Here is a 14,224-nt window from a genome sequence, read left to right as displayed (position 1 = left end):
ATAATAATGAAGAAATACATGCATACAATTAATTGAGTAAACTAAAATATATACATTTAAAAAAATATAACAAAATCAGGAAAGCAACAACAGTATATCAATATACAGGGCTCCAGACTAACTTCTTTCACTAGGAGCACAGTGGCCCCCTACTGAAAATTTTAGGGGCACAACCAGAAAATTTCGGGGCACACACCATAAATCAACATGCTAACCAAATATTCACATTTCTACTAATTTCCACTGTATTACTAATAAATACGTTGATAATAGATGCAGAAATTACAATGTGCTGTTTCAAATTCAGTGTCACTTTTGAAGATGCAACATAGAAGGCACCATTGCTGTCATGACAGTAAACAAAATATTTAAAAAATATACCAACTCTAGTCTACAATTACAATGAATTCACCCTAAAATTAAACATGCATTGTTTAGGCTACTACCCTTAGGGTTGGGTACCTTTCGCATCTGAACCACTATTGGTACAGATACCTGAAATTATAACGGTACATTTTTTCGGTACTTTCCCTCTGTAATTACAAAACAATTATTTCAGTTGTAAAAATAATTCCAAACCTATTTATCCTATGTACTTAGAACATTATGTTATTGTATTAGAATATGTTACAATCTAAAGAAATTAAACAAAAATAAAAATAAAACCCCTCTCTCTCTCCTCCCAAACCCATCCCTACAACCTATTAAATTGAATAATTATTAATTTCTTACTCACTAACTTTTTTAGCCTGTTGTATTTTCATCATGACCGTTTTTAACTGCTCTTTAATGTTTCATGTAAAGCACTTTGAGTTGCCTTGTTGCTGAAAGGTGCTGTAGAAATAGAGTTGCCTTGCCTTACAGCCTGTCAGTCAGTCACCAGGGCACAGTTGCACACTGTTGAGCCTACTGCTTGTCTCAGAGGAAGTGTAACGTCAACAGCACCGTGACTGTTTTTAATATCATATAGTGAAGTTTTTAAAAACTGTAACCATACTTGAAACCACTTTAGCGGCATCACTCACTGTGACTTCAACAAAACAGCCGACGTAGTTTGCGCCGATCGCAACTCTGCGCGTGTGTGTGTTTGTGTCGGAGCACCGCTCTATGTCAATTTTCAGAGAGGACAGATAAGCTTGCGCTTACGCGCTCAGGTACCTACGTTTCGACATTTAACGTGTAAAAAAAGGGGGCAAATTTATTGGTCGCACATGTGCCACTGGATGTAAAATTCAGTCGCACACTCTCAAATTTTGGTCGCAAAATGCGACCATTTGGTCGCAGTCTGGAGCCCTGATATACAGTAAAATCGCTAGTGTCAACGTAAGAAAGAAAACAAAGACAAAAGCAAAAAAAAAAAACATGAAATAAACCCATGAAGTAGGGGAGTAAATGAGAAGGCAGAGTAAAGTGAAGTAGAGGAGTAAATGAGAAGGCAGAGTAAAGTGAAGTAGAGGAGTAAATGAGAAGGCAGAGTAAAGTGAAGTAGAGGAGTAAATGAGAAGGCAGAGTAAAGTGAAGTAAGGGAGTAAATGAGAAGGCAGAGTAAAGTGAAGTAAGGGAGTAAATGAGAAGGCAGAGTAAAGTGAAGAAGAGGAGTAAATGAGAAGGCAGAGTAAAGTGAAGAAGAGGAGTAAATGAGAAGGCAGAGTAAAGTGAAGAAGAGGAGTAAATGAGAAGGCAGAGAAAATTGAGGGGTGGTGAACTCCAGATATTAGGTGTTGTTGTGCTGGTTGTCTCTCAGGCTGCGACATGCACTCACATATCTCGCTGCTTCTACAGCGCTCACACTATTTTTCTCCAAGTAGATGTTGCATTTTTGTCTGGGTGGTAAGTGTATCAAAATCTGGGAGTTCACATTTAATTTTGGTAAAGAACTGAGTTCTGATGTCAGTATATGTGCTACATTGAAGCAGGAAGTGTTGCTCTGTCTCCACCTGTCTCTGTGGATTGAGCTGACACAGCCTGTCTTCTCGAGGCAGCCAGGTCTGTCTGTGGCGGCCGGTTTCCACATGTGCCATTTCTGTGTCTGTAGCTATTGAGGAGAGAGGAGGGGGGGTGGGGGTGTGGCCTTGACCAATTGCCACTTTGCTTGTTTGAAAGCATGGTGTCTCTCTCTCATGGGTGGGCCAAATTCTCTGGGCGGGCAAAGCAGAGAAAGGGGAGGCAACCTTGCTCCTTATGACCTCATAAGGAGAAGATTCCAGATTGGCCCATCTGAGCTTTCATTTTCTCAAAGGCGGACCAGGATCCCCAGGGCTCGGTTTACACCTATCGCCATTTCTAGCCCCTGGGGGACCACAGGCAGGCTGGGGGAACTCATATTAATGTTAAAAAAAAACTCATAAAGTGACAATGTCATGCCATGGGACCTTTAACAGTTTTGTCTTGGGTAAGCGCAAAATTGCATACAAAATCATGCACAAAAAAATTAATTAAGAGACTAGTAAAATTGATCAAAAAAGCAGTTTGATTCGGAGCTGGCAAAATATTCTACGGCACCATCTGATTCAGGCAGGCGCCGATATCCTCGGTTATCCTCTGTAAAGGAGCCACTACAGGGCTGACGTGTTCCTCCATCCACTCCTGGGCTGTTGAATCTGGATAAAGACGCACCATCTCCTCTCTCACTGCCTCCGCCTTCTCTTGTAGCGTAGCCAAATACCTGAGGGGATGAGATCAGACCGGGCTTAATTTGTATAGTCACAGCGTGTACAAATAACAAGGTCACACGAGACACAGCCATCGAAGCACTGCTACTTGGGCGGAGTGATTATTACTCCAACTCCGAGTGAACCCCAGGCAAACTCTCTGCTTATTAAATACAGACAAGACTGAGACATTGATGGTCCTAAAATTGATAGACATAAGATTTATTCACACCTAGATTCACTGTATCTGAAATACAGTGAGCAAGTCACAAACCTTGGCATTATTTTTGGATACTGATCTCAATTTTGAAAATCACGTCACCAATATCACCAAAATAGCATTTTATCACAAAAAAATATATATATCAAAAGTTAGAGCATTCATTTCTCCAAATGGCTCTGAGAAACTGGTGCATCCATTAATATCAAGCAGCTTAGACTACTGTAATGCATTAGTTGCAGGATTATCCAAACCATCCAAACTCCAACTCATTCAAAAGTCAAGTCCTTACACGTACACGTAAATTTGAACACATTACCCCCGTACTAATATCACTTCATTGGCTTGAACACAGAATCTTAAAACTTTTAAACTTTTAAAATCCTGCTAACTATAAAGCAAAAAGTCTATAGACTAAAAAGTCTATAAAGCACGTAATGGTTTAGCTCCTCAGTATATCTCTGACTTGCTCACTGTTCACAACCCCATCAGGCCTCTCAGGTCATCAGGCAGAGGCCTTCCTAGCTGTACCCAGAATTAGACCCAGGTCCGGTGAGGGGGCCTTCAGTTACTGTGGTCCTGCTCTCTGGAACAAACTGCCTCATGTCAGTTCTTAACATAGGTAGCCTAAAACGGAGACCTCATGCAGAGCGGATTAAACTCCCCTGATAACCCACTCTTTGGGGAGTTTAATCTGAAATCTTTAAATTCTTTTATTCCTCCGGCTATTAGGAACCTGAATTCACTTGATTGACATCTCTTGAAATTTCTATACAGTATGTGATTATTTATTTATTCCTGTCCATGTTCATTATGAAAGATTTACCTGTGTACTGTCCAATTGGATTCGGTCATTGGTTTTGGGGGAAGGAGTGTCTCCATTGATGTGTGTCCTGTGTTGTGTTTACAATGTTGTTGGCATCTGCTTTTTTTTTCTGTTTATGTGTTTTAGACATCCTGCTAGTGTGAAGCTAACGTTAGTTAATGCTAACTTTAGTGCTAGCGATGCTTGATTGCCAGTTTTTCCCAGCTGTCCACCTATTTTCCCTTTATGTGTTAATCACAAAAAAAATGCCACTGAGGGGATAACGTCGCAAAGTATCTATTCAAAAATGCTAATATCTTTCACATGTCTTACCTGTTGGCTGGTGCCAGTGAATACTGTGGTGCTATAAGTCATACATGGAAGGGAGAGAAGTCATTGTTCCTGCCGAACTGTAAAATCTGGCACAGTTTATTGCTCTTATAGTGTAATTGGAACCATTTGTTGTCCAAAACATTTTTTTTAAATGGAACTTTGTCACTGGCATCAGTTTGTTAAGTAAAAATCACATGTATATAGTGGCTAGAAAGCATTCAGTCATAGTTCTCACAGTAACACCATTTCCTGAAGTCAACATGACAGAGGAGTCTTCTGCCTTCTTTGTTAGGCTGTCACTCATAATACCACACCCCTCTGAGTTGAAGCCACGCCCCCCACGCAAAATCAGGGCCAAAAGTCTGAAACCGAAAAAAAATTATCTGAAAGTGAAAAACAGATCTGAAACCAAAAAAAAAAAAAAAAAAAATGAAACCAAAAAAAAAAAAGATTTGAAGCTGTAAAAAAAATAAGTTTTGAATCTGAAAACATGAAATGTTGAACTGAAAAGAAATATAAAAGTGAACAATGAAAATTTATAATTTATTCAAAATAATTCCAGAATTTAATCTATATTTTTATTCAAACTGAAAGAAAAATTGGTACACTTATTTTAAGTTTGAATACATGGTTTTATTTTTTCCAAGTTTTGACCAAAACTTAAATTTTTTTAATTTCAAGCTTTATTTTTTCAACTACATATATTTTTTTCAAATGAACAAAACATTTAGCCCCAATTTAGCTCCATAACCTGCCGCCCTTCGCCGCATGTCATTCCCCCTCTCTCTGCCCTTTCAAGTCTAAGCTGTCCTAAAAAAAAAGCCTAAAAATGCCCCCAACAAAATAATCTAGGCATCTGTTTAATTGCAGTGTGTGTGTGTGTGTGTGTGTGTGTGTGTGTGTGTGTGTGTGTGTGTGTGTGTGTGTGTGTGTGTGTGTGAAATTGAATAGTTGCACTGTCGCTTGGTTTTGTTGATTGTCTTGTTGTGCATTATTATTGCCATTCATGCTTTGTTTTAATGTATATGTGATATTTTGTTTAGTGTGAAGCACTTTGGGCTTACATGCTATATACTGTAAATAAAATTGACATTGACATTATTTAAGTTTTAGTTTACTATAATAACCCCGGTGTGCACAAGGTGTACTGTACTGTGTAATAGAACACATTATTCTCACGTGGATGCTTGGCTGTGGATCTGCATGGTGATGAGAGGAGATACCATTTTCCTCTGTTGTTGGTAGGGGCTGAACCATCCTCTTACATACCTACAGTAGCACAGGCATACAGTTGATCAGCTGTTATTTGTATATGGGAGTAAGTATAAACATTTTGTCTATTTCTGCAAAGGTTAATTAACACGTGATATCTCGTTTGTTTTATCCATACAAAAACCAATGTCGAAAAATTACAACTTTGTGCTTTTATGTGCTGGATTCCTTTTTTTTTTAAGTCCTGTATTTCCCAAAATGTTAAACTATTTCTTACTTCTTCTTAAAATGTACTGCTTTGAAGGATCGACCGATACCGATTATTAAAACCGATAACCGTAATTTGGAACCGATATCACAGTGAAAATGAAAATCTTTAGGACTAAGATTTTGGAATGTTACAAACCTCAACAAAAAAACTTTGCTTAAAAAGGTGCCATAGGTAGGATTGCGAAGATCCAGGACTTAGTCAAAACATTTTAACATCGACAACTTCTCAGTCCCTCCCCCCTTTCTGCTAAAGCCCAAAACAGTATCCTAAGCCCCTCCCCCCACAAGGGAGAATGAATGCCTGTGCAGTGACTGACACGCAGTAAGACAGCCCCCCTGGCCCGAGACTAGCTGTTTACCCCTGTTTTTAATCTTTATGCTAAGCTAAGCTAACTAGCTGCTGGCTGTATCTTCATATTTAGCATAGAAACATGAGAGTGGTTTCGATCTTCTCATTTCTCAAGTCAAACTATTCTTTTCAGGTGAGTTGAGACATTGAAAACAGGATCTTGATATAAATCAAAAATAAGATCACCGCCCATAACTCACATGTTGTTTTCAAAAAAACGTATGTCCTCCGAGTTCAGCAGTGAATTGAGCTCCACGGTTAACTCAGCCAGCTTCCTTCCTGGGAACAGCGAGTCGTCTGCGGAAGTCCTAAAGGCCACATTGGACAAAATCCGGTTAAGGTAGAGGTACACACGATACAGTGACAGTGTAAGGTAGTTTAATAAAACAATGTTGGACCTTACCTCCCAATGGCCTCTACCTCCACTGAGGGGATACCCAGTCTCTCAGTTACTCTGCTCTTGGCCTCAGCACTGAACTGCCCGTGGTCGAGTGTCTGGAGACAGGCTGCTAACGATGGAAGAGCCACATGCATCAGCTCACACAGCACCGACAGGTGGTCAAACCTGGCAATGGGGAAATGATGGATCATGTAAAAAGCTCGTTCTAAGTGTTAATTGCAAATGTAATATCACATGATTTCTGGCTGATGGATTTAGTCAGACCCTTAAAAAAAAATCAAGTATTGGAGGTGGCTCATGTAGAGAGAGGTAGAGAGGTCTTCTATTACAGTGGTTCCCCATGTATAACACTACGCATTATATAAAGTGGATATTGTTAATTATTTCATACAATTGAACTGTGAATATTTAGGCGGGTTTGGTCAGCAATCATACTACTACTAGTAGTGCGTTCCATTTGTACTCGGAAGTCGGATTTTCCGAGGTCAAAGTCTGAAACACGCTCCCTGACCTTGAGTACCCCCGAGCTAAAAATCCAACATGGCTGATCCGTGCTTCAACAGTTGTGTAAGCTGTAGTAACATACCGTTATAAGCGCTTCTGTCTTATTTGTGTCTCACTAAATCAGTCGTACACACAGTGCTGTCCAACTTCTATCTGTGGACATGTGGTTACGCTGTTGGTATGCACAAAAAATGGAACGCATCTAATGGAACGCATTCAACTCAGGCGTGACATCATTCCCAACTTTGGCTTCAGAGTTTAAATGGAACACACTATAGCTTCTAGGCAGTATTGTAGTCAAGACCACCTAAACCGAGACCAAGTCATCACTAAGACCAGAGTGTATCGAGACCGACTGAAGACCAAGACCAAGGCAGGGCAAGACCAAGTCAAGACCAGACCAGAGCCAGACAGCCAAAGCTTCTCCTGTCTCACACATTCACTTTCATGGGAGTGTGTGTTAAGGTGGGCAAGTAGAGGGGGTTAACTGTTAAATGTTTCAACCATTTATCCATTACTTTTAGCTAACTATTTCAACCGTTAGCCAATACTTTTAGCTAGTTATTACTGCCATTTATTTATTACGTTTAGAAAACATTCTGTGCCGGTTTGCTAACTAGTTTTCACACCCTCTTACATAACTGCAACAGTGGTGTTCAGGTATTACAGTTGACAGTTAATATGTGGATCTATCCTTCCAATCAAATCAAAATTTCATTTTTTTCAAATTAGTTGAGCTACACTATAATCTGTCCACGTACCAACTGGCAACTGAAAAGTATCCCCTGGCCTGGGGTACATGTACCCCTGGTTAGAATCACTGGTCTACCAATCGGAAGGTCGGTCACTGCAGATTACATGTCTAAGTGTCCTTGGGCAAACCCCAAATTGCTCCCAATGCTGCGCTATCGCTATGTGAATGTGCATGAATGTTTATCTGATGAGAAGGTGGCACCTTGTAAGCAGCATCAGCCACCAGTGTATTAGAGTCCGGTTCGGGCCAAATTTTTCTGTCCGAGGCCGGCCCGTGTCCGACAGAGCCGTGTCCAAACCCGGCACGAGCCCGACATGCATTAAGAAATTTTTGTCTGAGCCCGACCCGAGCCAGACACAGTTAAAATCTCATTTGTTTTTCCTCATACTAATGACACATGTAGGCTACGTTTGTGGAAAGCTTTTATTAAGCAACTGCAGGAAGGCATTCGGATATGTCAACAGATGAGCGCATCAGCGCACACGGGTTAACCTTTCCTGATCGCTTCGTTTCCGACCGTGATCAGAAAATCAGGAGAGACTGGTTACCGCCAGGGCCCATGTTATAACACGAAGAACCACTAACTCTGCTCCGGTTGCATGATCTACAACACGCATGCTTCCTCTTTCTCTAGGCTATCTCTCTTCTGCCCACTTACCACACACACACACACACACACACACACACACACACACACACACACACACACACACACACACACACGCACACGCACACGCACACACACATGCACGCGCACACGCACACACACACACACACACACACACACACACACACACACACACACACACACACACACACACACACACACACTGAGCTCTCTTAAAAAGGAGCCGCAGCACCATTTTACAACAAATGCCTTATCGCGCTGATGTGACCGAGCCCGACCCGACCATCATTTCTAAATATCTGTCCGAACCCGGCCCGGCCCGTCGGGTACCGTTGGGTACCGTCGGGACCCGTCGGGACCCGTCGGCCTCGGGTCGGGTATCCATGCCTTACAGTGTATTAATCTGTGTGTGAATGGCACCTGTTAGGGGTGGTGGTGTGGGGGATCGATACAGCACAGTATCGCGATATTTTCCGTGGCATTACTGACTGTATTGATACACAGACGCCAAGTATCAATCTTTTTTTATATAAATTGCACGTGAGAATTTAACTTTATGGAACAAGAATAATAAAAAATTGAAGTGAGATGAACAAACTCTTTTCAGATAAAACAGATGTTGAAAAAGTTTTCCAAAAAGGTGATAAATTGCAATATATCGCGGCATATCGCAATATGTTTCAATAATATCATACCGGGACATAAGTATCGTGATAATATCGTGTCATGAGGCCTCTGGTAATTAGTAATCTAGTGCCTGTAGTGTGTAAAGCACTTTGTGTGCGTTTTTTTTATAGCTATAAAAGACCATTTACCAAAGGCCAGCTTTATTATACTCATGTGCTCTTTATCAACACTGCTCTGCTTCACAATCATACAGTACTTAGATACAACCCTCATCTTCACAATCATACAGTACACAGATACAATCCTCATCTTCACAAACATACAGTACACAGATACAATCCTCATCTTCACAATCATACAGTACACATATACAACCCTCATCTTCACAATCATACAGTACACAGATACAATCCTCATCTTCACAATCATACAGTACACAGATACAACCCTCATCTTCGCAATCATACAGTACACAGATACAACCCTCATCTTCACAATTATACAGTACACAGATACAACCCTCATCTTCGCAATCATACAGTACACAGATACAACCTTCATCTTCACAATCATACAGTACACAGGTACAACCCTCATCTTCACAATCATACAGTACACATATACAACCCTCATCTTCACAATCATACAGTACACAGATACAATCATCTTCACAATCATACAGTACACAGATACAACCCTCATCTTCACAATCATACAGTACACAGATACAATCCTCATCTTCACAATCATACAGTACACAGATACAACCCTCATCTTCACAATCATACAGTACACAGATACAACCCTCATCTTCACAATCATACAGTACACAGATACAATCCTCATCTTCGCAATCATACAGTACACAGATACAACCCTCATCTTCACAATTATACAGTACACAGATACAACCCTCATCTTCACAATCATACAGTACACAGATACAACCCTCATCTTCACAATTATACAGTACACAGATACAACCTTCATCTTCACAATCATACAGTACACAGGTACAACCCTCATCTTCACAATCATACAGTACACATATACAACCCTCATCTTCACAATCATACAGTACACAGATACAATCCTCATCTTCACAATCATACAGTACACAGATACAATCATCTTCACAATCATACAGTAAGCAGAATCTAAAAGAAAATGAAAAATCCTCAAATACTTACCTTTGCCAGCCTGTGATGGCGATGCCCTGCAGGTTCACAGCAGCAGATAGAGAAGCAGCCACCTTCAGCCACTGCACATGATTATCCACATGTCTCTGTGTGCTGGGCACACAGGTGTAAACACTGGTGGAGCCTTTAAAGGAGCTGGCAGCCCAGAGCTCTGACATACCGGCACTGCAGTACTTCTCCAGCAGAGACACTGGACAACACAGTTAGAGAAGAAACACCACAACTAACAAAGCTCTGCGCATGCTGCACACTATTTGTCAATGTATAAGAGCCTGTTTGAATACTAATTTCCACTGTATACGGTACCTACCAGTTCTGTCCACATCCAGATTAGGGGTGTAGTCCCACAACATGGGCTGGACAAGTCCCACTAGGCCACTAGCTGTCACATGGATAAAAAAATAGATTTATAATAAAAACAATCAAATCAAAACACATTGTAGTGCACATATACAAAAACTAGCAAATAGGATCTGAAAATCACCAGGAATCCTTCAGATGGTCCCAGATGCTCTTTTGGAGTAACCTTGCGTATTTCAAATATTAGTGCACATCTGGTTTAGTGGGAACCAGTTGTATTTCTTCCTCACCTTTTAGCGTGTCCTGGCTCATGCCTCTCATCATATCATCCCACATTATGATGGTCATGTGCGGCCATGCCTCCTTGATGGCCTGGGCCACCTTGGTTACATGACTCAGGAAAAGTTGCTCCACTGTACGTCCAGGTGAGGCCAACCACAGTTTGGATTCCTCGCCCTCGCCGAGCATGTACACCTTGAGGAATTTTAGACGAGGACATGAAATGGATTATGATACTTTCTACTAAGGCTGAACGATTTTGGAAAATAAAAATGTTGCCAGATATTGCGATTACGATTCGATTTACAATTTTTTTTGTTCTAGCTACATATTGCACCTTCTACTATCATGTTAGATAAAGTTATACAAAATAAATGTACTATTATAATCCTTTTATCTTTTTAGGTGTGACATTGTACAATCTGTCCAGGGACAGCAGATGTAAAATAGCCTTTTGGCTCATTCTGGCACACTGTAAAAAATTGTATGTATTATTAGTGTGCATTGTCCCTGTTAAATAAACCTGAAATAATAGATAAATAAAAAGATCCACTGAAAATAGGACATTTATGTAAACAATCTGTGAAATGTAACATTATTCCAGCATTTATCTTATGAAAAAAAAACAGTAAATATAATAAAGAAAAGAGAAATACAAAATGTTAAATCAAATGTTACACCAAACATTCAACTAAATATTTCACATTCGATTAATCAAGGTCTTCATAATTAGCTAATCGCATTCTTTCAAAAACCAGATTTTGTATTGCAAACGATTCATCGTTCAGCCCTACTTTCTACCATAACTTTTGCCCAAAAACTAAATAAATCCTTACCTCATCTGCTCCAATGTGCAGTGTATTTAAGCCTGGATGCAGCTCCACCACCTGCCTCAGCATCTCCATCACCAGCCTAAACCCTTCCTCTTTGTGGGGACTCAGGGTGCCCACGCAGTGTGCCATCTCCCTCAGGCTCCACATGGGCCGATGCTTCAACACAAACTAGAATAGAGGAGCGACAGCCACTGCTAAACTACAAACACCATCTGACAATTGGGCATTTGTAGCCAATACTAAGCAGTTCCAAACAGGAGAGCAGTATGTTTGCCTCACCTCCATGTGACCAAACGTCTGCACAAGTGGGATGACCTCCATGCCCTTAGATTTGGCAAATTCCTTCATCGATAATACCTCCTCTCGGCTGGGAACAGGGCATACAGTAAACATAACATAACTCACTGAACTTACTGAACCAAAGCATTTTATGGCACACCAGACTTGAACATTGATTTTTTTTTTTTTTTTTTTTTTTCTCTGTCCCACACAGGAAGGGTTATACTTTTATTACAGGATCTCACAGCATGATGAGGCATATAAAAAAGTACATACAATTCCAGGCAGCCTATTAATCAGGAATGGAATACTAGGCAGTGTCCAGTGTAGGGATGTCCGAACGGATCGGGAAGTAGCGGATCGGAGCCGATATGGGCATTTCTTTAAAAGGGATACACCACCATTTGTTGAAATAGGGCTTATCACTGTCTCCCCTAGCTCTAGATAGGTGGGCCAACGCATTTTTTGTGCATACATCGTATTAACCCGGTGCAAAACCCGCAGCGCCACCGCTAGTTAGCTTAGCGTAGTGAATGGAATCCTATGTTGCCGGTTAGCATGTTGTGAGTAAAAGTGAGCCAACAAAAGACAAAAAAACAACCTAATTACTTGCACTGAGACAAAAAATGCGTTGGCCCACCTATCTACAGCCAGGGTAGACCGGGATATGCCCTATTTAATTATTATAACAAATGGTGGCGTATTCCTTTAAGTGATCGGGAATCGGCGGTCACCCCGATCACCTTACTCTGATCATTTACGTCAGTAAATTCTACACCATTCTAAGTCGAAGTTGATTTTATATGTGAGTTTTTCAAAAGTGCTAGCTGCAGTAAGTTAAGTCAGCTTACATATTAAGCTGAGGACATCTTTTAGTTACTTGGTTTACTTTTGTAAACAAAAAAACCCGTGTGTAGCTCTATTATCTAGACAAATACAAGTATCGGATCGTGGCCCCGGTATCTGCAGATATTCAATAGTTTAAAAATCGGATCGGGACATATGGCTGATCGGGAAATCCATAGTCCGGTGTTTAAATCCCAAACTGCACCTGTAAGCAGGCTGGGCTGTGGCCTGCAGCAGCTTCACCCCCCCCTCATAAGGAAACATGTCCTCATACTCCACCAGCAGGCCATCAGCTCCCAGCTGAGAGAACAGCTCGATCAGCTGAGGAGATGAAATGCACATATATAGTGAACAGCAAACATGAATAACTATGTTGGAACAGTGACAGAGGAGTAAATATGTGCTGCAGCAGAACACACAGGATCGCTGCTGTGTGCTTACCTTGTGAAGGTATTCTACCCTCGGGGGGGCACCTTTCAAATCCAGGTGAACTAGTTTCTTTCCTTTAGGCCAAGGAGACTTCATTCTGTCTGTGACGGACTGCAGGCATGAGTAGATCATTAAGAACAGTAGTAACAGGTTCAGGGTTTTGTTTTTGAATCTCAATGCATCATTAGATCATTTGTCTGACTCACCAGGACAGTGGAGACGAAGCCAGAACCTGAGATGGGATATTGGAGAGGACTGGCACTCCGAGGAGTACGTCTACAGCTCCCAGGTCGTTTCAGGAGGCAGTATATAGGTAATCGATTAGTTTAGTCTCCGCGGGCAGAGCAATGGATGGAAGAACGTACGCTACATGCTGTAAGAGTTAAACGTTTGTGAAGCTGAGCTGAGGACGCAGATACAGGATAAGGATATAGCTGTATCGTAGCCTAAATGTTGTGGTGTGTTTTTTTTTGCAGCGTGGTCCAATAAAAACGTTGCTTTCTTTTCCGGAGAGCCAGTAGGTTGTCGGATACGCGGCCACCAGGAAGTGGAGAGAGGGATCAAGGTGGTGGTACGGTACGATATGGTTAGTCAAGGCGAGAGTAACCGTGTATGACACTATTCTGTAAATGCTAGAGTAGCAGACGTTTCGGGTGAAAAAAATGGCGCTACTGCGAATGAGAAATGCACAGGGTGCCAACGCTACAGAGATAGAGAAGAAAATTAAAAGGTAAGTGAGTGACAACGATGCATATATAGTGTCCTGCATGTGCCAGTCACTGTCACCATTCAGAATGAAAGGGACACTAACTATAGGACCTATGGCTCATATCTTGATAGAAAGTGTCCAACTGATAGGCTACTATGATTAGCTGCACTAGCAAATGTAGCCTAGTCTTCAGAGAGAAGAAAATGCATATAACGTTATGTATGCTAATGCTCTGTGTTTTTGTTTGTGGTAATGACTTGGAGTTACTTTATCACTGCTACTTATATCTCACATGGCTGGGTATCGCCAATCATTTTCAGAATCGATTCCAATCTGATTCACGAGGTCCCAATTCGATTACATTTCCGATTCAATATCAATAGTAGTGCTGGGACAATGTGCTCCCCCCCCCCCATTCGATTCTTTCATGACACATGTGTGCCGGTTTATTTGTATTGCGATTTTAAGCCTAGAAGTATTGCGATTCGATAGTATTGCGATTTTCTTTTCCTTCTTTAACAAAAACAAAAGTGGAATAATACACTTCTAGAGACCATGCATTATGAGACCTTTCTAAAAACTAATTGTTTTCTAAAA

General features: G+C 41.0%; 2 protein-coding genes across 2 annotated transcripts in view; one reads left to right on the top strand and one right to left on the bottom strand.

Annotated features, from left to right (window-relative positions):
* Window positions 1-2,316: 2,316 nt before the first annotated feature.
* Window positions 2,317-13,646, bottom strand: hexd (hexosaminidase d). The gene is made up of 12 exons (XM_028567861.1): window positions 13,125-13,646; window positions 12,931-13,029; window positions 12,695-12,810; window positions 11,644-11,731; window positions 11,368-11,532; window positions 10,543-10,726; window positions 10,263-10,334; window positions 9,944-10,142; window positions 6,244-6,405; window positions 6,041-6,148; window positions 5,189-5,278; window positions 2,317-2,665 (listed from the first exon to the last, which is right to left on the bottom strand). The coding sequence occupies exons 2-12, from the start codon at window positions 13,012-13,014 to the stop codon at window positions 2,494-2,496; spliced, it is 1,440 nt and encodes a 479-aa protein (XP_028423662.1). The 5' UTR covers window positions 13,015-13,029; window positions 13,125-13,646; the 3' UTR covers window positions 2,317-2,493.
* Window positions 13,129-14,224, top strand: part of ogfod3 (2-oxoglutarate and iron dependent oxygenase domain containing 3) — a 31,983-nt gene continuing 30,887 nt past the window's right edge. Inside the window, exons 1-2 of the mRNA XM_028567862.1 lie at window positions 13,129-13,293; window positions 13,395-13,648. Of these exons, the coding sequence (XP_028423663.1) occupies window positions 13,581-13,648 (68 nt within the window). The 5' untranslated portion in view covers window positions 13,129-13,293; window positions 13,395-13,580. The remainder of the gene's footprint in view (window positions 13,294-13,394; window positions 13,649-14,224) is intronic.

The sequence above is a fragment of the Perca flavescens genome, chromosome 21, assembly GCF_004354835.1.
Source record: "Perca flavescens isolate YP-PL-M2 chromosome 21, PFLA_1.0, whole genome shotgun sequence".
Taxonomy (NCBI): Eukaryota; Metazoa; Chordata; class Actinopteri; order Perciformes; family Percidae; genus Perca; species Perca flavescens.
The sequence above is the reverse complement of the archived record's forward strand: the minus strand, read 5'-3'. Positions and strand labels throughout refer to the sequence as shown.

Excerpts from the sequence above, each read along its gene's own strand:
- hexd (XM_028567861.1), bottom strand. The coding sequence starts at position 13,014 with ATGAAGTCTCCTTGGCCTAAAGGAAAGAAACTAGTTCACCTGGATTTG. Across the intron at positions 10,335-10,542 it reads GAGCCAGGACACGCTAAAAG|CTAGTGGCCTAGTGGGACTT; the intron begins GTGAGGAAGAAA and ends TCCATGTGACAG. Across the intron at positions 6,406-9,943 it reads GCCATCACAGGCTGGCAAAG|GTTTGACCACCTGTCGGTGC; the intron begins GTAAGTATTTGA and ends CCCCATTGCCAG.